This window comes from Thunnus thynnus, chromosome 16 (assembly GCF_963924715.1).
Source record: "Thunnus thynnus chromosome 16, fThuThy2.1, whole genome shotgun sequence".
Lineage (NCBI taxonomy): Eukaryota > Metazoa > Chordata > Actinopteri > Scombriformes > Scombridae > Thunnus > Thunnus thynnus.
Genome location: NC_089532.1, coordinates 21,332,932 through 21,355,786, shown reverse-complemented (window position 1 = coordinate 21,355,786; position 22,855 = coordinate 21,332,932). Strand labels below are relative to the sequence as shown.

The 22,855-nt window shown below is 41.9% G+C and overlaps 5 protein-coding genes across 12 annotated transcripts; 2 read left to right on the top strand and 3 right to left on the bottom strand.

The window, feature by feature from the left end:
• The first annotated feature begins 14 nt into the window (after positions 1–14).
• Positions 15–4,163, top strand: gjb10 (gap junction protein beta 10). Of its 3 annotated transcripts, none has more exons than XM_067614695.1 (2): positions 15–158; positions 651–4,163. In XM_067614695.1, exon 2 carries the CDS (start codon positions 683–685, stop codon positions 1,466–1,468), a length of 786 nt encoding a protein of 261 aa, XP_067470796.1. In that variant the 5' UTR covers positions 15–158; positions 651–682; the 3' UTR covers positions 1,469–4,163. The 3 variants fall into 3 exon arrangements, with proteins under 3 accessions (XP_067470796.1, XP_067470795.1, XP_067470794.1); XM_067614694.1 differs by having other exon boundaries at positions 648–4,163; XM_067614693.1 differs by having other exon boundaries at positions 16–158; positions 582–4,163.
• Positions 4,164–5,242: 1,079 nt separating this feature from the next.
• On the top strand, positions 5,243–8,434 carry gjb3 (gap junction protein beta 3). Its single transcript, XM_067614692.1, has 2 exons — positions 5,243–5,666; positions 6,375–8,434. The coding sequence occupies exon 2, from the start codon at positions 6,445–6,447 to the stop codon at positions 7,300–7,302; it is 858 nt and encodes a 285-aa protein (XP_067470793.1). The 5' UTR covers positions 5,243–5,666; positions 6,375–6,444; the 3' UTR covers positions 7,303–8,434.
• A 538-nt stretch (positions 8,435–8,972) lies between these two features.
• On the bottom strand, positions 8,973–11,910 carry hmgcl (3-hydroxy-3-methylglutaryl-CoA lyase). Its single transcript, XM_067614689.1, has 9 exons — positions 11,772–11,910; positions 11,452–11,535; positions 11,102–11,209; positions 10,895–10,990; positions 10,624–10,772; positions 10,456–10,519; positions 10,152–10,340; positions 9,916–10,041; positions 8,973–9,712 (listed from the first exon to the last, which is right to left on the bottom strand). The coding sequence occupies exons 1-9, from the start codon at positions 11,856–11,858 to the stop codon at positions 9,611–9,613; spliced, it is 1,005 nt and encodes a 334-aa protein (XP_067470790.1). The 5' UTR covers positions 11,859–11,910; the 3' UTR covers positions 8,973–9,610.
• Positions 11,911–12,940: 1,030 nt separating this feature from the next.
• On the bottom strand, positions 12,941–16,948 carry zbtb8a (zinc finger and BTB domain containing 8A). Of its 4 annotated transcripts, none has more exons than XM_067614654.1 (4): positions 16,490–16,948; positions 14,356–15,233; positions 14,021–14,190; positions 12,941–13,811 (listed from the first exon to the last, which is right to left on the bottom strand). In XM_067614654.1, the coding sequence occupies exons 1-4, from the start codon at positions 16,552–16,554 to the stop codon at positions 13,494–13,496; spliced, it is 1,431 nt and encodes a 476-aa protein (XP_067470755.1). In that variant the 5' UTR covers positions 16,555–16,948; the 3' UTR covers positions 12,941–13,493. The 4 variants fall into 4 exon arrangements, with proteins under 4 accessions (XP_067470755.1, XP_067470756.1, XP_067470757.1 ...); XM_067614655.1 differs by having other exon boundaries at positions 14,356–15,230; XM_067614656.1 differs by having other exon boundaries at positions 14,356–15,285; positions 16,490–16,941.
• Positions 16,949–17,666: 718 nt separating this feature from the next.
• Positions 17,667–22,716, bottom strand: gale (UDP-galactose-4-epimerase). 3 transcript variants are annotated; one of them, XM_067614454.1, is made up of 11 exons: positions 22,548–22,716; positions 21,204–21,333; positions 20,926–21,041; positions 19,978–20,091; positions 19,522–19,698; positions 19,323–19,436; positions 19,142–19,208; positions 18,887–18,972; positions 18,679–18,756; positions 18,361–18,475; positions 17,667–18,206 (listed from the first exon to the last, which is right to left on the bottom strand). In XM_067614454.1, exons 2-11 carry the CDS (start codon positions 21,322–21,324, stop codon positions 18,142–18,144), a joined length of 1,053 nt encoding a protein of 350 aa, XP_067470555.1. In that variant the 5' UTR covers positions 21,325–21,333; positions 22,548–22,716; the 3' UTR covers positions 17,667–18,141. The 3 variants fall into 3 exon arrangements, with proteins under 3 accessions (XP_067470555.1, XP_067470556.1, XP_067470557.1); XM_067614455.1 differs by having other exon boundaries at positions 20,926–21,038; XM_067614456.1 differs by having other exon boundaries at positions 20,926–21,035.
• Between the last annotated feature and the right edge of the window lie 139 nt (positions 22,717–22,855).

The following is a 22,855-nucleotide window of genomic DNA, read 5'->3' as shown; positions in this document are numbered from 1 at the left end:
CCTGAGCAGGTTTAGTGATGTGAAGACATATGAAGGCAACCGACTCCTCCCACTCCACTCCCGTCTTGTTGAGAAATCTACTGAGATCTCCTCGGTGAGCTTCATCCAAAGTCTGCTCCTCCGCCCCGACACTGAACCGCAACAACAGCGTTTAAACTGTGAGTACTAAATTTCATATGTAAAGTTCTGAAGCTTATAGTGACGCGATCGTGTTCGTGTTTACCTCATATAGTAAGTTTTAAAGACTTGGATACGCGCAATTGCGCACGGAATGTAAAAACTTGAAAGTGTTTACGGGAGGCGTTGGGAAGTGAATGGCTGATCTGAGTCAAAGCTGCCTTCCTTTACTTTAGTAAAGCGACAATTCAGAAAAAAAGACCCGTATACATAAGCAAAAACTGTCATGTTTAATGAAAGTTTGGAGGCAATTTGGTGGTAATTTGACACTTACTCCGTTTATGTTTTTCTTTAAAGAGATGTAACACACGACTTTCATAGATCCGTTTCCCCCTTTGTTGTTCTGTTGTTTTAGCCTGTGTTTATAGGCTATCTGTGATGTGACTGTTTTCTTTTTATTTTAGGCTGGTCAGTACCTGAGGTTTGTCTGTGCCATTTCAGCTGAAAAAGTTTCGTCTGTCTTCCCTCAGCAGGAAGAGAACACAGACTGTGAACAAACCTCGTCATGAACTGGGCATTCCTCCAGGGCCTCCTCAGTGGGGTGAACAAGTACTCCACAGCCTTCGGCCGAGTGTGGCTCTCAATCGTTTTCCTCTTCAGGGTGATGGTGTTTGTGGTGGCAGCAGAGAAGGTATGGGGTGATGAACAGAAGGACTTTAAATGCAACACAGCTCAGCCTGGGTGCCACAATGTCTGCTACGACCACTTCTTCCCCGTCTCCCACGTCCGGCTGTGGGCCCTGCAGCTCATCTTCGTCACCTGCCCCTCACTCCTGGTGGTGATGCACGTGGCCTACAGGGAGGACCGGGAGCGGAAACACCGGCTCAAGTATGGTGAGAACTGCCACCGTCTTTACCAGAACACCGGCAAGAAGCGTGGAGGTCTGTGGTGGACCTACGTCCTCACTCTGTTCTTCAAAATAGCTGTGGACGCCACTTTCGTCTACCTCCTCTACCACATCTACGAGGGCTATGACTTCCCCTCACTCATCAAGTGTGAGCAGAAGCCTTGTCCCAACAAGGTGGACTGCTTCATCGCTCGGCCCACCGAGAAAAGAATCTTCACCATCTTCATGGTGGTCACCAGCCTGGCCTGCATCCTCCTCTCCATTTTTGAAATCCTCTACCTGATTGGCAAGCGCTGCCGGGAGTGTTTCACCACGGACCATCGCTCTCACCACGTTATGACCAACACATTGTCCAGTGGAAACTCCTTGATGGAATCAAACAATCTAAAGCTGAAAAGCACCCCTGAAACACCTGCACCTTCATACAGTGTCGCCATATCTTGAGATGCTGAGAATGTAGACTTATTGAGAAACAAAGACTTTGGAAAGGAAAGCTGCCTCTCCTCACTTCACAGGTACTTTCTTCAAAGACTTGCCAGCAGACATGTGTCTGCTCAGAAACTGAACTACAATGGAGTTAGTTTACTGTGTCCACTGTCCAGAATTTGAAATTCTGAATGACAAGAGGATCGCTGAACAAACATTAAGCTCACCATGCTATTTACATCGATCTGGAATGTATTGCTAGTTGTCGGTTTGGGTTCAGAGTATTTACAGATGAAGCTCCAAAGCTTTTGCAAAGAAAAAAACCCATGTTTGGGCGATGCAGCTTCAGATTTAGCCTTGAGATCAAATGCATGAGTCAGCCCATGGTTTGGAGAGTACGGTTTTACAAACACATGTGGTTTTCTGTGTAAGATTTTCCCTCTGCTCAGTGCCCAACCCCAGAGTGCTTTCATTCAAACTGTACTGTCTTTTCCCTTCACTCAGATGTTCATATGTGCACTCGTGACTGCTTTTATTGTTTTTCTCTGTGAATACTCCATGTAATTTATCAACAAGCTTGAAAGATAAATTGTGCATGTTAACTGTCCCTACTTGTTCTCACGTTTAAATTGCTCAGACAGGAAAGAGCAATAAAGTTTTTTTAAACACTGTTGTTAATATATCAGGATGTGTATATTTCATGGCACTGAGGCGCAGTTTGGCTGCATAGTTGGTAATATTATTTTCCATTAAAGATAATCATTTTCATGTTTTGAGTTTTGTAGAATAAGTCCTGGGAAGACTATTTAGAGTGGTAAATACACAGTAGTGTATCTTGAGCAGTTACTGTAAATGTAATAACAGTATTTAAGAGAGTCTGTCCTGAGGAACAATGGAAAAAGTATTTGTTAATTCTGCTGTTAAGTGTTTTAACAAAGACTACAGACTTCCTTTTTCCATTTTTTTCTCCATGTGTTTCTCGGAGCGCTCACTCGCCCAATAGCCGTTGGATTTCTCTGTTGCTAGGAGCAACGCCCTCATTGTTTAGGCTGATTGGTACTTAGAAAGGGGCAGAGGAGGAGTCTCCCACTCCTCAGTTTGATTCATCTGTGCTGACGTGTGAGCCCACCCAGTGCAGGAATTTGTCAGTCAATACAGCCTCTGACTGAATGATTCCAGTGTTTACACTGCAACGTGCGATAAGGCAGACATAGTGAGAGTTAAAAGAAGCTGGTTCCCAAAAAATACATATTTTCTCACTTCCCTATTGTATTGAGCCATGAAGATATTTAAAAATTTTAGCTGCCTCTGAAATGTCTGCTACCGTCTCAATACCACAGAGGTGAATACATGACGTCTGGGCTGCTCAAAGCAATAGTTCAAATAATGACTTTCAAAAAATTCAAACAGTCAAGTGTCTTTCCACAAACAATGACGGGATAACTACAGGCATGTCTGTTAATTTTTTTATGTTTGTTTTTATTGGAACCATTAACATCTATTTCAGGAGACATTTGTTCTGCTACAAACTATTAACAGTAAGGTCTGTGGTTTATCAACGTAGCTAAGGCACTGTTTTCATGAAAAACAAATTGCTGTTGTGTCAGTCAAATTTAATGTTTTACCTCAATTGAATTGTATTGTTGATACATCTGGATCCTCAACAGATAAAAGCCAAAATATCTAAATGAGTAAGTGGAAAAATATGTTTCTTTTGTGTGTGTGTGTGTCATTCGGGGAAAGTGACCGTTTGTTACGTTTGTTATTTTTAAACTTCAGTTTGTCCAGTTCTGTTTCTCCTTTGGTGCTTTTTTTTCCCCTCATTTTCTCTGCCCTGGTACGTTTCCTTCCTTCCTTTCATGGCACCAATATGAAAAGTGATGCATTTATCCTATTGTATCATCTCTTCTTGTTGAGACTTGCTGCTGGCAGAGGTTGAGTCATGAGGTGCATTCCTCCAGGTGTGTCTCGGCAGACTGCTTCGACCAGTTCATCTGGAGCCAAGAAGGAACTTTTTCCAGCCCTCCCTTCCCCCTATCGCACACAATTCTTGTATGCTAAGGAGCTCTAAATGTGATGATGTGCCTGGACTTTAGGTCATAGACTTTCCTGAAAAGCACAACTGTAGTCCAGACTTATAACAATATTCTGAGAGTTTTAGCTCGTAGCTGCAAGACTTCGAAGTGAAGTGTTTCATTTAGTGGAGGCAGAGGTACAATAATCCTTCTGCAGTGTTACTTTTCACTCTTGGTGTTAGACAAATCCAGCCTGTTTTAGCATGAAAGATTTTTATTATTTGTACACAGATGGAAATGTGTGAATAATGTGTTAAGAAAATCCTCTTAAAGTTATTCAAAGATGTAAAAGGCTTGTTTTTTGAATTATTTGTGGGCAATCAAAATGTGACAAAACATATAAAAGTACCCAAGTTTTAGCCTGGTTCCAGGCTTCTGAATTACTGTCCGCATCTCTGATGTTTGCACCAATTCAACAAAATTGCAGTTTAGCTTGGGCTACCCAACTTTTCAATCAGTGCTTATGGCATCCCAACAGTTCTCACATCACATTCCTGTAAATACAGGTATAAATTATGATGTTTGTGGAAATGCTTTTTGGGAGAGCACTTTATCCTCTTAGAAATGATGGGCTTGGTTAAAGTTGTGAGGCATTGTATGTGATTCTAAGTTACACAAATAAACTTGACTGTACTTGACTTGAGACAAGAACTAATCCTTTATCTTTTCATAATATGTAAACATATGTTTCAAAAGATCTGAATGCAGACACCGGCCGGCAAGAGCCAGCAAGCCCTGGCACCACTAAGGCATTTTAAACAAGCTGATATTTGATATTCCTCTCAGCATTTGGGGACTTAAATTCGTCTGCAATCACTGCTAATGATTGTTAGCAGTGATGTTTTCCCTGAAGAATGCAACACAGTGATTGGGAAACCTTATCTTCAAATATAAAAATAAAAATACGCCTGGTTGTAGAAGTTGGCGGATGACGTAATGGAGGCAAAAGTCACAGCTCATGACAATGAGGACAAGCTTACTAGCTATTGAGAGGAGTGTTATCTGAGAAGAGCTTGGATCTGAAAAGGATAAAAGAAATACAATATCCCTGCTTGAACACTTTCTTTTCTTTTTTGTTACATGAAATAAAATAAATAATAAAAAAAATTAAAAAAAGAATCATAGTGAAGGCTATACATCAACAGGGAAGCAAAATATTTGTCTGGCGACCTGTTGAGAAGTTTAGTAATGGATGAATTCTCTCATTTAAATTGATCTCCCCACCTCTTCTCCACCAGCTTCCTCACCTTTTTTCTAATCACAGAACCACATCAGACCTTTCCTCCAAAAACATGTTGTCAAGCATTCGTCATACAACAAAAAGAGGCTGAGGAAATTTACAACAACAACAACAAAAAATGCATTCACCTCAGGGTGTGTCTGCCTCATAGTATACTGAAGTACTGAAAGACAAGTTAGGGCAAGACGGGTCCTGCTCTTGGAAACATTGAGAAAAAAGAAACAATGAGCCTAAACCTATTGTCACTAAACCATTTAAATGTCGGTGTGATAGGTTTATTATCTCTTCAACAAACACCCCGTTGAAGAGGTTTTGCCCTATTTAACCCTATCGGAGAAGATTTTTGCCAGATATACTGTAACTTGAGTCTTGTGTCTGATTGTGGTATATGTGGGGACATCACCCCTTTGAATTCTCTCATTCACACCAACTCAGCCCCTCACAAGGACCCCCCATGGTCCCCAGGTTGGTAACCACACATCCGAATCAGGCGTGGTCTCAAGTCCTCATGGCTGTGATTAAATATCTGGTTCCAAAACAGATTGTCCATGTCTAGGCCTTTCTCCACATTATTCTCCAATGAACCATTCTGCGTAAAGAGTCTCTGTGAATAAATATCTGTTGTGTAAAAGTATTTGGTTTGCCACCTAGCAGCGGCCGGTGACTGGGAGAGAGAGAGAGAGAGGGGGCGAGAAAGGAAGAAAAAAAGAGAGGAACATCTGGGGGCAGCTCCAGTTGTACTTCTTTAACCACACCCACAGGCGCATTTCTCAACACTGCGCTCCTCTACCTGTCGAGAGTGACCAAATCTGTGCGTTAAAGGACTGAAACGACGTTAAAAGCATCAAAAAACCCATCGGAAATACATCTTTTAACTTAAAATGGACTAAAACGTCTTCTGGTAAGCGAAAACCCACCATAATGAGCTTTTGATGATGTGTCTGAGATGAGTCCGTTTTTTAAGTTCCCGTTTCGAGGCAATTGGAAATAATCGCTTCTTGTTGATTTGTTGATTCATTGGCTTTTACGCAGCAGTCTTTGAAACGATTATTTATCATTAGTATTAGTAGAAATGGCACATGTCGGTAGAGAGACTAACAAGCCAATAAAATATGTCCAAATAATAAAAACAAAAAGCCAGCCCATTACGCACGGGCTGGCTTTTTGTTTGAGACAGATTCAAGTGAGTGATGTCTGCTTTTTATGAGAACAAACAGGCTAAGACTAATAGTATTTACTTTGTTTTAAAATAAATATTTGTATTATAGTTCTGAAGTTTAATATACTGTATGTACATTCTGGGTGTGTTAATAACGTTGGTCCAACTTGTTTTCTTTATGAAGAGTTTGGCTGCAGGCCTACTCATGACTTTGTTAGTGTTAGTGCTTGTTGTTAGCTTCTCTGTTAGGGTTGATAAATGAGACCTGTGGGTGATGTTCTTACATGAAAGGAGCTCCGTGAGATAATTTAGTGGTTTTAAAACGTTTAACTGAAAGGTTAGTTATTATGAAAGCCACCTGGAGTACGTTGGACAGCACCAACTCACGGAGTAAGAGCAGAGTATTCAGCAGATAATGAAAACATCCATTCTTCATTCTGCCCTGTCCAGGTTTCAGGAAAAGCTACAACCAGCAAGAGAAGAATTCCAGAGAGGGGATATTTGACTGCCAGCCAAGGACATGGATTGGAAGACCTTCCAAGCGCTCCTCAGTGGGGTGAACAAGTACTCCACCGCGTTTGGGCGTATATGGCTCTCAGTGGTGTTTGTGTTTAGGGTGATGGTGTATGTGGTGGCAGCTGAGCGAGTGTGGGGCGACGAGCAAAAGGACTTTGATTGCAACACCAAGCAGCCCGGCTGCGCCAACGTATGCTACGACCACTTCTTCCCCATCTCCCACATCCGCCTGTGGGCTCTGCAGCTGATCTTCATCACCTGCCCGTCCTTCATGGTGGTCATGCACGTGGCCTACCGTGATGACCGTGAGCGCAAGCACAGGGCCAAGCATGGTGACACTGCCAAGCTGTATAATAACACGGGCAAGAAACACGGTGGCTTGTGGTGGACCTACCTGATCAGCCTCTTTGTAAAGACGGGCATCGAGGTTGCCTTCCTTTACATTCTCCACCACGTGTACGACAGCTTTTACCTGCCAAGACTGGTCAAGTGTGACGTGTCACCTTGCCCCAACACGGTGGACTGCTACATCGGCCACCCCACCGAGAAGAAGGTCTTCACCTACTTCATGGTCGGTGCCTCGGCACTCTGCATCGTCCTCAACATCTGCGAGATCATTTATCTCATCTCCAAGCGAATTGTACGAATCATAAACAAGTTTAAGAGGCGAAATCGCAACATGGCTGTGCATCATGATGACTACATTGACGACATGTTACATAACTGTAACATGCCTACGACGAGGTTGGACCTGAGGGATAAACCTCCATCCTTCAAGACCGCAAACAAGTCTTCTCACAGAGTATCTGCTCTCAAACTTGAGAAGAAGATACGAGCCTCTGCTCCTGATCTTTCTTGCTGATCAAAACTAAAGCAGAAATCAGGCTGAAAATCAAAAGATCAGCAGTGCTTGGGCTGGAACTCAATAGCAGACCTCAGAAAACAGAAGGACTCAGAACTGTGAGCCAAACTACAGTATGTGTCAGAGAAGATGAGTCATTCAGTATTTCATCCTGTGGGCCCCCACAATGAATGCCGGAACTATGGTTTCCACGTCAACATCCACAATATTTACAAGTCAGCTAGAGCTAAATTGATTTGTTGATCATACGTGTGGTTCCTTATTTGATAACAATAAAGGTCATTGTACCTTTTCAGCTACACCACTTCGCTCATATGAGAACATTCCAGTAAGGTTTCTCTGTCTTTCTTGTGACTGGGGTTTTGACTCAGGGAGGGGAAGGAAATCAAACACTCACGGAGGCAAGACACACCTGGAAGAGGTATTCACCCTCCCTGCCAGTGTCTACAGTGATGTGTCAGAGCACCACATTGTCACTAAGTGTAAGATGAACATTTCGGTTATCTCTTTTTGATTCATTTAAACTCAAATCATGACTTTGTCTTCACAATTTGATGTCCTGATGGCCCCTTTAAGCAGGGCCCAAGTCACAGAAGAATGGTTAATGATTCTGCATTAGAGTGTGGACACTCCAAAAGTCACAGTTATTATGGCTGTTTAATACTTGAAGGCATGCAAACTGGCCTAAAATGATATTTTAACTGCATTTATTTTCTCAGATAAGATTTACTACAGAGGGAGAAGATTTACCATAAATGCATATATCATTGATATATTTCTTTATTTAAAGCCTTGGCAAGTGAACGCCTGGTCTTAGGTTTTATGCTGCACAGCCATTCATTGTACACAGACAGCCTGTGTTTTGACGTGTTCGTACACAATTTCACCTCATCCAAGACCACTGTTGATTTGAATAAGGCGAAAGGAATGCTGCTGTTGAATCCTGTTGATAGAACTGGAGCAAACAAGCAATGGCAGAGGAAGTGGGAGGAAGATCAGACACACAGATGGCTCAAGGAACAATCACACATTTTTGTGAGTCACTAATTGTCTACTGTGGAACAATTAGATGTGTTTACTGCACTTCTTGTTTATAATGTCATTTTTATATATATTAAATTTATTGAATGTGTGTTTCTGGGCTACTTATTGATACCTTATGTGAGGTGTATTTCTGAAATATGGTCTACATTTGCATATCAGTACATTTGGGACAACTGCTAGCTTTTAAAAATTGAAGATACTGTCTGAACCACAACATATTTATTCCCACAATAATGTGTGACCATTCTTACTATTTGAGGAAATGAAGTTTCCATTTTCCATTTCCTGCTCTAACCTTCATCAGACTTTCATGACAATTAGCATTTGCTTTACCTTTGAATCATCATGACATGCTATTTCTGTGGTGCACTATGCATGTACGTGTGTGTCAAAGTGTTGCGGAGGCTGAGAAGAATCTCAGTCTGCCTGTCTGGCTTGTCAGTCAGGTTTTTACAAGGTGCGGCAAAAGAAAAGTTTTTGTTTATTCTGAATCATTTCCTCCACAACAAACTGCAAAATCACTACAGAGACTGTAAAATATTAACCCTCACTTTAAGCACCTAATATGGTCAATGGAGGCTTCAAATAAATTATACGACAGATGCTGACATCACAACACTGAAACATTTCATTGATGAAATAGTGTTTATTTTCTAAAATCACAATCTAGCTTGATATGTACATTTTGAATATGAAGACATTTGAAAATAAATACTTAAAAACATACTAAAACTAGAAATTCTACTTATGAAAAATAAAAAAAATTAAGTCACATTCATAATTTCTTTCACAAGTCAGCACAATGCCCAAGTTCATAAGTTCTGATGGTTTCCACAGATAATTTCAAGACAGTGATCAAAATCAAAACAGCACTTCTGTCTTTGCTGACATCAAAAGTGAGTTTATCCATCCCTAGGACATTTTTACTGGTAGACTTATTATTTGCTTCTCTTTGATTTACCCACTGCCCAGAAAGAAATGTAAGCACACAGTACAAAAGAAAAAAAAAATAGGTGAAGGCATGACTTTTGACAGAACGGATCGGTATGACTAGACTGATTTTACATAAGGCACTGTTGCAGCTGTGCTATCATACAGTAAATGTGCAATCAAATATTCTGTTTTTAACAGAGGGAAGTGTCAGGATCTCCCAATTAATTGAAGTAATATTTTCATACAAGCAAACCAAAAATTAGGAAGGAGGAAGGTTTATGTGGTTGAAGAGATATACAGTGAGGGAAAGAGCCTGTGCTTTGGCTTCTGCCTACAGTTTGCAGGTGGCCTGTGCCACTTTGGAGTTTGTTTTCCTGTTGATGGTCCGACAGATGAAAGCTCCAGCATCCATTAGCTTGGAGAGGTCAACTCCCTGAGATGAAGACAGAAAGTTAAAGTGAGTCATGTCAAACTCAACAATTTCACATTGTGCACAAAGGCAAAATTACAACTCAAAACTAAATATGCAGGGCATCAGTTTGGTTCCTGATTATCAAAAAGAAAGTTACAGTAAAAACAAGAGTAGCATGTGTACTCTGCACTATAAAGGAATATAAATAGAGTGCAGCTCCTTACTGTTTGAATCCCAAGTCCATGAAGCATATAGACTACATCTTCAGTAGCGACATTCCCAGAGGCACCCTGGGCGTAGGGACAGCCACCCAATCCAGCTATTGATGAGTCTACCACACTGATACCCATCTGCCAAACAAAGAAAATTAAGTCAACACTGCATTGATAATAGATCAGCTACATGCAAATTCTATCACACATTTTCAGGTGGGAGTAAAACAACCAGAACCAAGTCTGACCTGCAAGGCTACCAGGATGTTAGCGAGGGCCTGGCCGTAGGTATCGTGGCAGTGCACTGCCAGGGCACTGACTGGCACCTCTCTGCTCACTGCCTGCAGCATTTCACTCATGCTACCTGGGTTGCCCACTCCGATGGTGTCACCTAGGGAAATCTCATAGCAGCCCATGGAGTACAAACGCTTAGCTACCTGCAAGATGGAGACAAAGTTAGGGCTGGTCATTAAAATGTTATTTGTATTTTTGTTAAGGCATGAGAAATAGATTTCTGAGAGTTTAGGTTATGTAAATGTAGTAAGAACTCACATGTGCAACTTTTTCAGGTGCCACTTCCCCTTCATAAGGGCATCCAAGAACACATGACACGTAACTGCAGGGACAATAAAAATAGATGAGACTCGTGCAAGGATCAAACACCATACTTCTGATGATTTAAAAATATGTTCAAATTCATGGGCAAGCCAGTAATCCTACCCTCTAACTGGCACACCAGCCTCTTTAGCTGCCTTCATAACCTCGTCAAAGCGCTGTAAACTCTCATCCACTGAGCAGTTTATGTTCTTCTTACTGAAGAGCTCAGATGCGGCGCCAAATATGGCCACCTCTGAAGCTCCTGCCTTCAACTGTAGTAAGAAAGAGCAAGAAAAAAACATTTTTGTTAAACATTTGTGAAATATTTAGACACAGCACCTGTATTATGAGAAACTGGATGTACAGTATGTCTATGTTGATGCTTGACACTCACAGCAGCCTGGAAGCCCTTGAGGTTGGGGGTGAGGACTGGGTAAGACACTCCAGGTTTCCTACGAATCCCCTTCATCACTTCCAACTGGTCTGCCATCTGTCATAAAAAACAAACAACAGAAACCCATTAGTGCTGGAGAGTTTCTGCACTGCCCTAGTGGGGTGTATCAGCAATTTGCATATAGGAGCTCTGGGAAAACAAAGTCACCTGTGGAACCCATTTTGGTGATACAAAGCTGGTGGCCTCAATGGCTTTCAGCCCTGAGTCTGACAGCATGTCAATCAAATGGATTTTCGTCTCTGTTGGCACAATAGTCTGAAAGTGGAAGCAGCAAAACGAGAAGATAAGGAAAACTTGAAAAGCATTTGACACTCATATTGTTTCCCCTGATGACACAACACATGAGCTATGCACCTGTTTTAACAAGTTTACTAATGCTGAGCAGTGATGGGTAAAAACAGTCTCTTATAAACAGAGTTAACAATAGACAGAGACATATACAGCCTGTGTTAGCTGCTGTGTAATTAAATTAACTAAATGTCGTTACATAACATTACCTTCTCATTCTGAAGACCATCTCTTGGTCCCACCTCCACTATTTTCACCTTTTCAGGAAGTGCTTGACCTGCTCTTAGGCCAGCCTATACAAAACAAGTCACAAACACAATTTACACGGTTGTAAAAGTAGCCGTTAAATTAGAAATAACTAATATGTTAAGCTTTAGAAGTAAAAATAGTACAGTAACAGCTAGTTAACAAACATTATGTAGGTTGAACGTAAAGGACGCTAACAGTCGGCTGTCCAGCCAGCAGTATAAACACACACAGTTCAAACTGCAGGGGAATAAAAAGCACAACAAAACCTCACTGCTTTCACCTTTGCTGCGGAGTGAAACGCCAGGTGCTGCTGACCCATAGCTAAGTTTAAAGTGCTTCTGTTCACAAATCTCATGACGGTCGCCATTATAGTCCAGCCTTCGGTCTGACGTCACTTCTTCGTCTGGTCTCGGAGGCCCCTCAGCTGATGAAAGCACCACGTGGGCGCCATCTGCCGGTCGGTGATTGGAGGAAAACACTGTACGAGTCAGTTAATTGATAAAGTCTATTAATTGGAAACTTGTTAATTATCATGTAAGTTACAATACCCATTAAGGCTCGAGAAATACATTCAAAGCGCCTGAAACCTGGTTTCTTCAGCTATAACATCAAATATTCAGACTAAAGAAATATTAAAATAAAAGTTCAGGAATAACATTCTCATTATTTAGGAGTTTAACCCTCAAAAACACACATAATTAAAATATTTAGTTGTTTAATCAGATTCTACAGTGGCCTGGCAACATAAGCAAAAACCCACAACAGGCCTTTTTCACAGCAGCTAAATTTGGAATTCAGGCATTCATTTTCTTTATTCCTTTCTTTCCTGTGCTCTTCCTATTGTGACATGTCAAAAGATTTTCTGTAAAAAAGCCTACTGTTATTAGATCTTGATTGAAATATTGCTAAATTCTGATGCATACAGTAGAAACACATCAACTGTTTCCAGTTGAGGCCCACCCACTTCAAATCAGTGAGAAGAGCACAGACAGAAATATCTCATTTAAAAATAATAAAACTGTTGTAACATTGGTGGGAAGAAATGTGCTCATGTAAAACCCCATCACTCAGTGACAAGTTGCTTGAGAAAAAAGATTTCCGGGGTCTTTAATCCTGTGTAAAATATAAACTCCAAAATGTTTTGGTTTCATGCCTTGTCAGTTTTTGTATGAACGAACCTGAACGAACCTGACTCAAAGTAATTTTGAGTCAGAACGAACCTGATTCACTTGTAATTTTGCTGCAACAGTTTGGTCAAATTTTCAACATTATGACCACAATTTAAAGCTATCTGTTAAAAATGTCACACTATATTTTGAATGACCTAAAAAAAAAGACCATAACATTTCTTTTATTGCACATGTATGTAGGTCTGAGATCGGACCTACAGAATCTCCAAGGTTTTTAGTTTAGTTTTCTGAAAGACATTCAGGATGAAAGGCCCAGACATAGAAATATAGAAAAATATCTTTAATGTGTCAAAAAGTAAAAAAAGAAATAAATTATAATTGGCTTTACTTCATAGTGCATATTGTAATCAAACATAATCTTAAAGAGCACTGCAACAGTGAGACATTGAAAAAAAAACAACTCTGCTCTTGACTTTCATGATATCTTTGTCATTTTGTTTTGCTCAAATGCCAACTTTTATCAAAGCAGAGTCCCAAAAAGAAGTGAAGGTGTTTTTCCATGCATATGAAAACATATATCATTATATAACTATAATTGAAGCAAAGGAAACACTGAATATGCATGCTTTGGATACTGCATATCTTTATAAAGCTTAACAAAAAGCAATCAGTTTTATCACAAAGGTCAACAATCTCTTTGAAATTAATGATTAACCATTAAACTAATAGGATAACTAATATATCATAAATGTGTGTATTTACATTAGTGGATCACATATTTTATGCATAAATTCTCTTGCATGGCTTTAACACACTCGCACACAGTCAATATTCGTGCATGCCTCTGCATACACACACACTTTGGCCCCGTTTCACTGCAGCTCCTCATCACTGTCGTCCACTTGTTGGATGATGAGGTCGGCCCCCGAGTCTTCTGCCAGGTCGTCGTCATCGGTTACCATCCAGGTCCTCTTGGTGTCCTCCTCCTCCTCCCCATCCACACCCAGTAACAGGGCCGGCTCCTCATTGGTCCCCTCTAGACTGTCCATGGGGATATTGTCGCAACCCACTTCCTGGATGCACGCGGTACACATGCGGTAGCGTCGTGTGCCCTCACACACCACATGCCCTGTCTCCTCCGTCACCTGACACTTACACTTCCTGCACACCAGCTTCCTGGCTTGATGGATCTGTGGAGGGACAAGAAGTGTTAGAACAGACAGAAATGTATTAAAAATGAATATGTTCAGAAATTTGTGTTATATTAACTGATGTACAGATTGTCAACACTGATACATATAAGAAAGCAATGAATTCTTTGTTGTTTGACCCTCCAGTAGAGCCTGATACCAATTTGGTATCAGTTTAAATATCACCTCCCAGTTGTAACTGTACTTACCGTCTCGAAGTGGCTGCGAAGATGCTCCAGGCGAGTAAAGCGTTTATTGCAGGCTTGACAGGGGTACGGCCTCTCCCCAGTGTGACAGCGCAAGTGACGCTTCAGGTCAGCCTTCCTCTTCACCGTGTGTGTACAGAAGGGACATTTGAAACGCATAATGGGGTTGGAGTCTGCAAAGAGAAAGAGGAACAGATCAGTGCTGTGGCTTTTCATGATTTCTACAGTACTGGTACATGTCTCTCTGCCTTAGATGAAGTATGTTATTCCCTTTCTCATTTCTCTAGAAGGTAAAAGGACTATTGATTCTCCATTTTCTCTCATACTGCCCAACTCACCTTTATTAAAGTGTCCAATAACACCTACAATAGGAGGTAGAGTGGCATACAGCTCCTCTGCCTTCTCAGCCTTTTGTGTCCTCGCCTCCTGGATGTCCAAGTCTTCATGCTGGTTGGAGCGAGTGCTGTTGGGCGTTCTCCTCTTAGACGCACCTTTACCTCGCCGACGCTCTGATCCAGGCAAAGTATACAGAGGGTCCTGAGGGTCCTGCAGGTCCTCTGACTCTGTGTTGAGCTCATTAGCAGGGCTGATTGGGTTAGTCTTCAAGTCTGAGCCTGAAATGTCCTGGTCCAGGTCCTTCCCCAAGAAGCTGGACTGAGATCTGGAGTTGTCACGGGTCCAAAGCGCGGGCGGTGGGCTGACAGAGGAGGGGCCTTGCTGCTGCTGCTCTGAGGTCTCTTCTCCGGCTCCACTGGTAAAGCTACAGGTCTCAGACAAACTGAGGCAGCGGTCGCTGTCTTCATCTTTCACGCTGATGTCCAAAGAGGATTTGATGAAGTTCTTGCAGTAGTTGATGACATTGTTCATCTGCAAGTAACTGGCTGCAGACATCACTTCAATCACATTGTGACTGGAGAGGTCCAGCTGGCCGGAGTAGATGAAATCCAGGATGACGGTGAAGGTCTCAGGGCTGAAGACATCAAAGGTGGCGTTGACAGAGTCGGACAGCCCGTCGGGCCCCTGGGACAGCAGCATGCGGAAGTAGCCGCTGCTGGCGAACAAGACGTTGCGGTGGGCCCTGAAGAGCTGGCCCTCCACCAGCACACTGCAGTCACAGAAAAGCTCTTGGCGGCGTTGCTGGTTGAGCTGCTTCAGCAGGTTGCTTTGGTGAGCCACTGTGATGTCAGCGGTGTTGAACCACCTCTGAGGCTGCCTGCTGGAGACAACATGACAGCACTCACTGGCTGTGTATGCGGCATAGACTTGTTCTGCCAGAAAAAAAACAAATCATAGAGGCCTTGCAGACCATATGGACACTCATTACTCATTACACTTTTGTTTTTGTGATCCTGAATTAACAAGCAAAAAGTCTCTATGAGCCCATATGCATGTATAATGTATAATTTGCAGTCTGCATATTAGGGAAGGAACCATGGGCTCATGGAGTGTGATACACGAGACCTTGTGACAGTCTGCTTACCTTGGAAAATGTTAAGCTGCAGGCCGAAATATTAACTTAAAACACAGTAATGAAACCCCAGCTGTCAATTATCTCCTGTCTTTGTCTCTGCACTGGACCAGCTCCAGCTCCGCAGACGGCCCGCCCACATGACTTCATTCTGCACTGTCATTGGCTGGACGAGCCTTCAATCAAAAATCTTCTTCTAATGGGCTACACCCGACTCCAGTCAGAGAGCATCGGGTGACAAAACCCTGTAATCATCCCTGAGGGAGGCAAAAGCGCGCATGAAATCTCTGACGTTACAAACACATCAGACTGATGGGGAGAGAAAATGAAACACAGTAGCCGGACATGCGATTGAAAGAGAGAACAAAATCTGCCGCAACCTACATAGTAGTTGTTCTTTTTTTATGGTAACCTATTTTCCCATCCTCATGTAGACTCTACATTACACGCATTCATTTTTAATTATGCTGGCTGACAGGACTCCGCAGCGCCCGATAACCCACGGTGCAACGCCCGCCCGCAACACACTACAGTGTCCCTCATGTCACACGAAACCAAGTCTAATATCTTACCCGAGCTATTCCCCGTTAAATCAGACATCAGTCGACCTACAAAACGACATGAGAGTGCTGCAGTCCTGCGAGAGAAAAGCGGGCAGCGGCGCACCAGAGCAGCCCAGTCTGTCCTGGAGCGACGCCCACTTCAGGCTCCAGCCAGCACACAATAGAAAAATAGACACAAACCTCCAGCAACAGAGCATGCTGCGTGCTGATAAATAAATATATTCACACAGTACATCAGCCTGAGGATAAGACGCGCTAACACGCCCGTTTTCATCCTTCAAGACCACCCCCACTTCTCGCCGGAGGTCCGGAGCGCAGCGAGCAGCGGGGAGGATTTGCCTGCTGCCCAAACCCAGCGACTCTTTCCCAGGCGTGAGGTGTCGGTAGGACCCGCTTACGCCCCACGCCGTGATACCCCGAACAAAATCCATCGATACTCACTGGTGGCTTGATTCACCCGGCGCCCGGTAGAGTCTATTCGCCCCCAAGTCCGACACCATATCCATTTTTAATTTATTTTGCTTTTTTTTCTCGTCCAGGGTCCACACTCAGGCACTTCCTGCTCAGCCCTAAAGACCGAAACCCGGTTAGAGCGACTGGAGCACTGTGCTGACGTGGGTGTTTATTAACTGGGTGCCCGAGGGTTCAAGGAGCCATTTAAAGCCCCAGTGCCCCGTGTAAATGTCCTGTAAGAACAGAATATTGATACTGAATGCCGAATGGCCCAGTCTGATCATTTGAGTAATATTCATACAATAATGCTGCAGGGACTTACAGCCTCTCTGTGATCCTCAAAACCTCCTACTGACCTTATAAGACAGGCAGCTAACTGTACTAAGCACCTATTGATATATTTATATATTTTCAACTGAACATGGCAAATTTAAGCACCTACCTTGTTAAAAAAAACAACAACTTTAATTCTACTATTTCATTATAACTCAGCAAAATTAACTTATGTGAAAAAATATGCAGTTAGGTAATATTTTTTCAGCATTTAAGCTAGGGTAAAAAATGACAGTAAACTACAGTTTTGTCAAAATAAATCAGTTTCAAGATCGATTTGACGTATTGATAATGTCACTTATGTTAACCCCTGCAATATCTGTTGCAAATATGAAAAGAAAACAGTTAAAATACCTAGGCCTACATATTTGAGCATGCAGTTCAGTTGCTGTTGGTCGCAAGAGGGAGCTCTGAGCGGGAAGCGCGTGAAGAACAGGTAGCCTACATTACATAAGTGTCATCATGACTTCATATATATATATATAATCTTGAAACACTTTTGATAAGTGTTCCTCGACAGAAATGACGTATTTTCTACAAAAAAGTGTCTCCACTTTCCTTTCATGCCGCGCATCTCGAGAATTTTCTTATGTCGCGGACGCTGTCTTATTTTGTTGCGCATTGTGATTGGGTATTGTTACCACCGTTGCCATGGACACCATTGCAGTTTTCACTTCCTTATTGATATTTTGGTCTGTAACTTTAGATAACTTGTAGCTTCCTTGTTTAATTAGACTGAAACCTTTCGTGGGCGCATACATTTAAAACGTCAAGCGACACTCATCAAAAGTGTCCAGCGACCTGTCATAAATGAGCCTTTACAATTGGCCAAACTCAAGCAATCTTATGTTTGGGTTAAAAATTCAACCCAGCATTTTTGTGTGTAATCAAGTCATTTCACAATTATTTGATACAGCCAAATTTCACAACTGCAAACGTAAGCTTCGATTTCTTCAGTTAGAAAATTAATTTATTCATTCATTGGTATGGCTCACAGATCAATATATTAATAGAGAAAATATCAACTGTCAAATTTGAAAAAAAAAACAAAACAAAAAAAAAACAGACAGAGAGAGACAGAGATAAGACATTTTTACATATTTCATCTAACAAGCAGAAATTTGAAAACAAGATAACAATTAAAACAGAACAAACAGAAAATTAAACATGGCAAAAAAGAATAAAGCATTCAGCTCCTCTTGAGGTCTCGTCATGTGTTTATATGATATGCAAAAATTAGGAAGCAGATGGTTTGCTTTGGCCCGGTGATTAAGAAGAGGATTCAACAACAGCAGGCTGGAGAGGCATCAGGAAGCTGGGCCGTTGGAAAATCCAGTGGGGTTCATCGACTGCCAGCGCCACAGATCCTCACCTATATGGAAATAGGTACAAAAAAACAAAAACAAAAAAAGGGACTTTAAGGGGGAATATTTTACCAAAAAAACTACATGCAGATACATGTATCTTTTTTTGGAGGGAGATCAGATGAAGCCGGATGTTAGATGGTGCAGTGTGGCTGTCCTTACACATTCTTTCCAGGTCAAATTCAGCCTTCCAGCTCAGCTCTGTCTCAGCCAGGCGAGGGTCAGCGTAGCAGGATGCAATATCTCCTCCCCTACGAGGGGCGATCTTGTACGAGATCTGTAGAGAGACCACATTAAGCCAAAGTTAAATCAACATAAGAGGGCACCACAGTAGATCATCGTCAATTTTAGCCGGGCTCAGCCTTAAACTCACAGTGTGGTTACTGCTCCAAGTCACTTCAGTTACTCTCACAATACAATACAAGCACCAACTCTGTAAACAATTTACTTTAGAGAGAAGAGAGCTCTTCTGTCACTCACCTCTCTCCCTGATGCCTTCTCCATGGCTTTTACCATCTGGAGCACAGAGTAGCCTCTTCCTGTTCCTAAGTTGTAAACCTGAAGCAACAAACACAACAATGCACACATGTCAGCCAGACACCAAAAAAATACCTCAAGTATGTTCACATGTGCATGCTGAGTAAGGAAAATGGATTAAAGCATCTTTATAGTATTATTTTTATAATACCTTGCAGCCACAGTTGTCCTTCAGCTTCTTCAGAGCTGCTATGTGTCCCTTTGCCAGATCTACAACGTGGATGTAATCTCTCACACCTAGCAAGGTAGAGAGTGATTGAACATGATTCAACATTCATAAAAAAAAATCCTTTGACAGTTTACCTTTTATTCAGAGCCATTCTGCTGATAAAATATTTCAAACCACAATCAAATCTGATGTGTGAACAGATGTTGTGCACTACAGCTTAAAGGTCTTCTTCATTACCTGTCCCATCCAGTGTGTCATAGTCATTCCCAAATACATTGAGGCACTTTCTTCTCCCAATGGCAACCTACAATATAAGGGAGACAAATGAAGCAATCATCCACAGTAACCAATGAAAAGACAAATATGCAATCCCCAAATCCCTCTGATGTAGCGTGTATTTGGCAGAGAGTTCATGTACCTGGGCAATATATGGCAGCAGGTTGTTGGGGATACCCTGAGGGTCCTCTCCTATGAGGCCAGAGGCATGAGCTCCGATTGGGTTGAAATAACGCAGCAGCACTGAATTCCAGTCCTGCTTACACACAGCCAACAATTATACACCTCATATACTGTACGTGTATGTTTGTGTGAATGCCTTTCTACCTAATGATCAGTACCTTCTCTGCTTTACAGTGGTCCTTGATCATCTCCTCGATAAAGTACTTGGTCTTGCCATAGGGGTTGGTGCAGCCACCCACGGGGTGCTGCTCGTCGATGGGTAGATGTTGAGGGTCTCCATACACCGTTGCTGAGCTGCTGAAGACCAGATTGTGCACCCTGTGAGCCTGCATCACCTGAGACACATGCAGATGCACACAAACACGGCACACACGTACAGTCAGCGGCCGGCGAGATAGCAGTCTAAAGCATACACGCACACACCTTAGGTTTAAGCATATATGCAAAGGTTGGCGGACATGGTGAGTTCCACACATAAAATGTTATAAAGGCTGTAGTGTCACGATTTGACAACTTAATATCAAATGAGCACAAACTGGCATGCACTCAGCAAACAAAGATGCAGATTAGTGCAAATAATGATCAGAATAAGCAAGATGCAAGTTGAAACTGACCTCAAGCAGGTTCATGGAGGCAGTGAGGTTGACCCGGTAGTAACGTAACGGCTGCTCCACTGACTCCCCAACAGCCTTCAGTCCAGCAAAGTGCATCACGGCACTGAAAGAATGCTGTGATACACACATGACATTGATGCTGAATAGATATGTGATGATGGGAATGAGTAATTTAGAACATAACTATAACTCACGTACAACTTGGATGTAATTGTGCCACACTATACATATTATAAATGGCAAAAAGTCTATGTGAGCTATGAATGGACTTATGTTATGGTCCCAAAAATGACCTGTGTATATACGAGATGGTGATTGTTTCAATAGCTAAAGAAAAAGTCTACCAGAACTTGGTCCTTGGAAAAAATTTATTTCATAGCCAGGTTACAAGGAAAAAATGCCACCCAATGTTGAATTATTCAAGATTTCATAAAAAATAAAAGAAAAATATTCTCTAAGGCATAGATTTAAAAGTAATTAATCCCGGTAATTACTTCAATGCTACACCTAATTGGGGTTTAAAGGACCAGTGTGTAAGATTTAGGGGGTTATTGGCAAAAATTGATTATAGTAATCATAAGTATGTTTTCATTAGTTTATAATCACCTGAAAATAAGACTCATTATGAGCCCTTTATATCTACATTGGAAGCGGGTCCTTTTCCATGGAGCCCGCCATGTTGCATCGCCATGTTTCAACAGTAGCCCAGAAGGGACAAACCAAACACTGGCTCTAGAGAGGGCCTTTTGCGTTTTTCGCAAGTTTCGCCGCCACTGTAGGTTCTCCTACATACTTGGAAAGGGAGTGGAAGGGGGAATTCAGTCGGCTGCAATCTGCAACCTCACCACTAGATGCCACTAAATCTTACACACTGGTCCTTTAACTGAATCTACATTTTCTTTTTACATGTTGTGGAGTAATTAGAGTCAACTGGAATAACTCTCCAACCTTTTTGAAAAGTTTTTCCAGGCCTGGTCGGTCCAGAAGGTCTAGCTCCTGAAACTCAATGCTGGTGTCCAGAAGCTTCTCTATCCTACGGATGCTCTCTGGCACATCCCCTTCTCCTCCATCCACAACAGGATGTAGGATACACACACACACACACACACACACACACACACACACACACACACAGAGAGTTACCAGATATTACTTTACTAAACAAACACACTCTTTCATGATGACATAGTTATTCAGCAGCCTGTGGTTGCAGTAAGGGAGTTTACCTCGTACAGCATTGCTGAAGTCATCTACTACAACTGGCTGGTAGCCAGCTTCAATCAGCTCCACCACACAGTGACTCCCAATGTAGCCTCCTCCACCTGTGACCAGCACTTTCTCTGCCATTCTCTGGACCTGTCAAATACAACATAGATAGATAGATAGATAGATAGATAGATAGATAGATAGATAGATAGATAGATAGATAGTTAGATAGATATCACATAAATCCATAGATACATAAATACACTATATATTCACAACATATCTACATGACAGACATCCATACAGGAAACTTCCACATTTATACACACATACCTATATACACAGCACATATACACATGCCAGTTACCGGAGTATTTTGTTTAGTGATGCTATGACAGTGGGTACAAAACGTGCAGGGATCTGTATCTGTGACCAGATAAAAGCAGTGTGAAGAATGGGTAGAGGAGGTCATGTGCTATGGTGCGTGCTCTGTGTGTAATAGCCTTGCTGTTGAGGTCTGAGAGGTTGGGGGTGGGGAGGCCAATAATTTTGGCGGCCTTGTGTGTGATGCCTATGAGTTTGTTCTCATCAGAGGCAATTAACATGTACATACAGTACAATCAAGCCAGTTGGCAAACAGTGTTTCTTGACTTTTTTTTCAGAATTACCTCAGACTGCACTCTAGACCTGCTCTGGAAAAGCAGGATGTCCTTTTGTCTGAGCCCCCGTTGAGCACACCTGAAAGGTGTTTCAGGCCCGTGTGACAGATATTTGACCCACCCTTTTTGTCCCACGTCAGCAGCCAACATAAAACAATTATAGTGCCAGCAAGATAACACGTCAGTAACTACTAGTTTTGTTGTTGTTCTATTCTAATCTTTTGAGAGAGCACAGATGTCTTTCTTTTTGTCTTTACGGACTCTGACTGTGGTGGAACTTGTTCATCATGTAATAAGAGGGTTGTGGTTTAATTATGATCACAACTATCGTCATGAACACAGTGAAGGAATGCTGCATAGGAACAGTTTAATATATCGTACACACCCTCACGTCATTCAAGCCGCTGTGTAAATCACATTTCACTATTTTATTATGTGTTTGGGCTTTTGACACAATACTATGATAAAAAAAACAACAACTGATGAATAAATATGCTGTATTTAACTACAGCCAATCCAAAATCACAGTTGATAGGTTTATTTGATATCATTGTCAGAATGTACCCACTTAATTTTTGTCAGTTCCACTTTAGATTAAATGACTAAAGCTTGATGAGCAAAGGCAGCCAACAACTTCTTGGACAAACTGTCAAAAATGAGACCACGTCGCACTGTAAGACTGAGGATATTAATTGAAATACTTACTGAAGTTCCTGGTACGAGTGTGAATTGTCGTTCCCGGCGGACTCTTTAAGTAAACGAGGTCAGGAAATGCAGTGAAAGTGTGTGTGGAGAGAGAGAATGAGGGTTTATCTGTCAGTTCATTTAGTGAAGTATCCCCTCTCTCCTTTGGATATTTCTTTACTTCCTGTAAGACGTGGAACAGTCAAGTTAATGTCACACGTACGTTATAGGTACGTGTCCTTTCACAATAAAAGAGGGAACATGCCTAAATTCGCCTCATATTACATAAATTCACTTTAGCTTGAAATGTCACCTTTTCCGTGGCTACT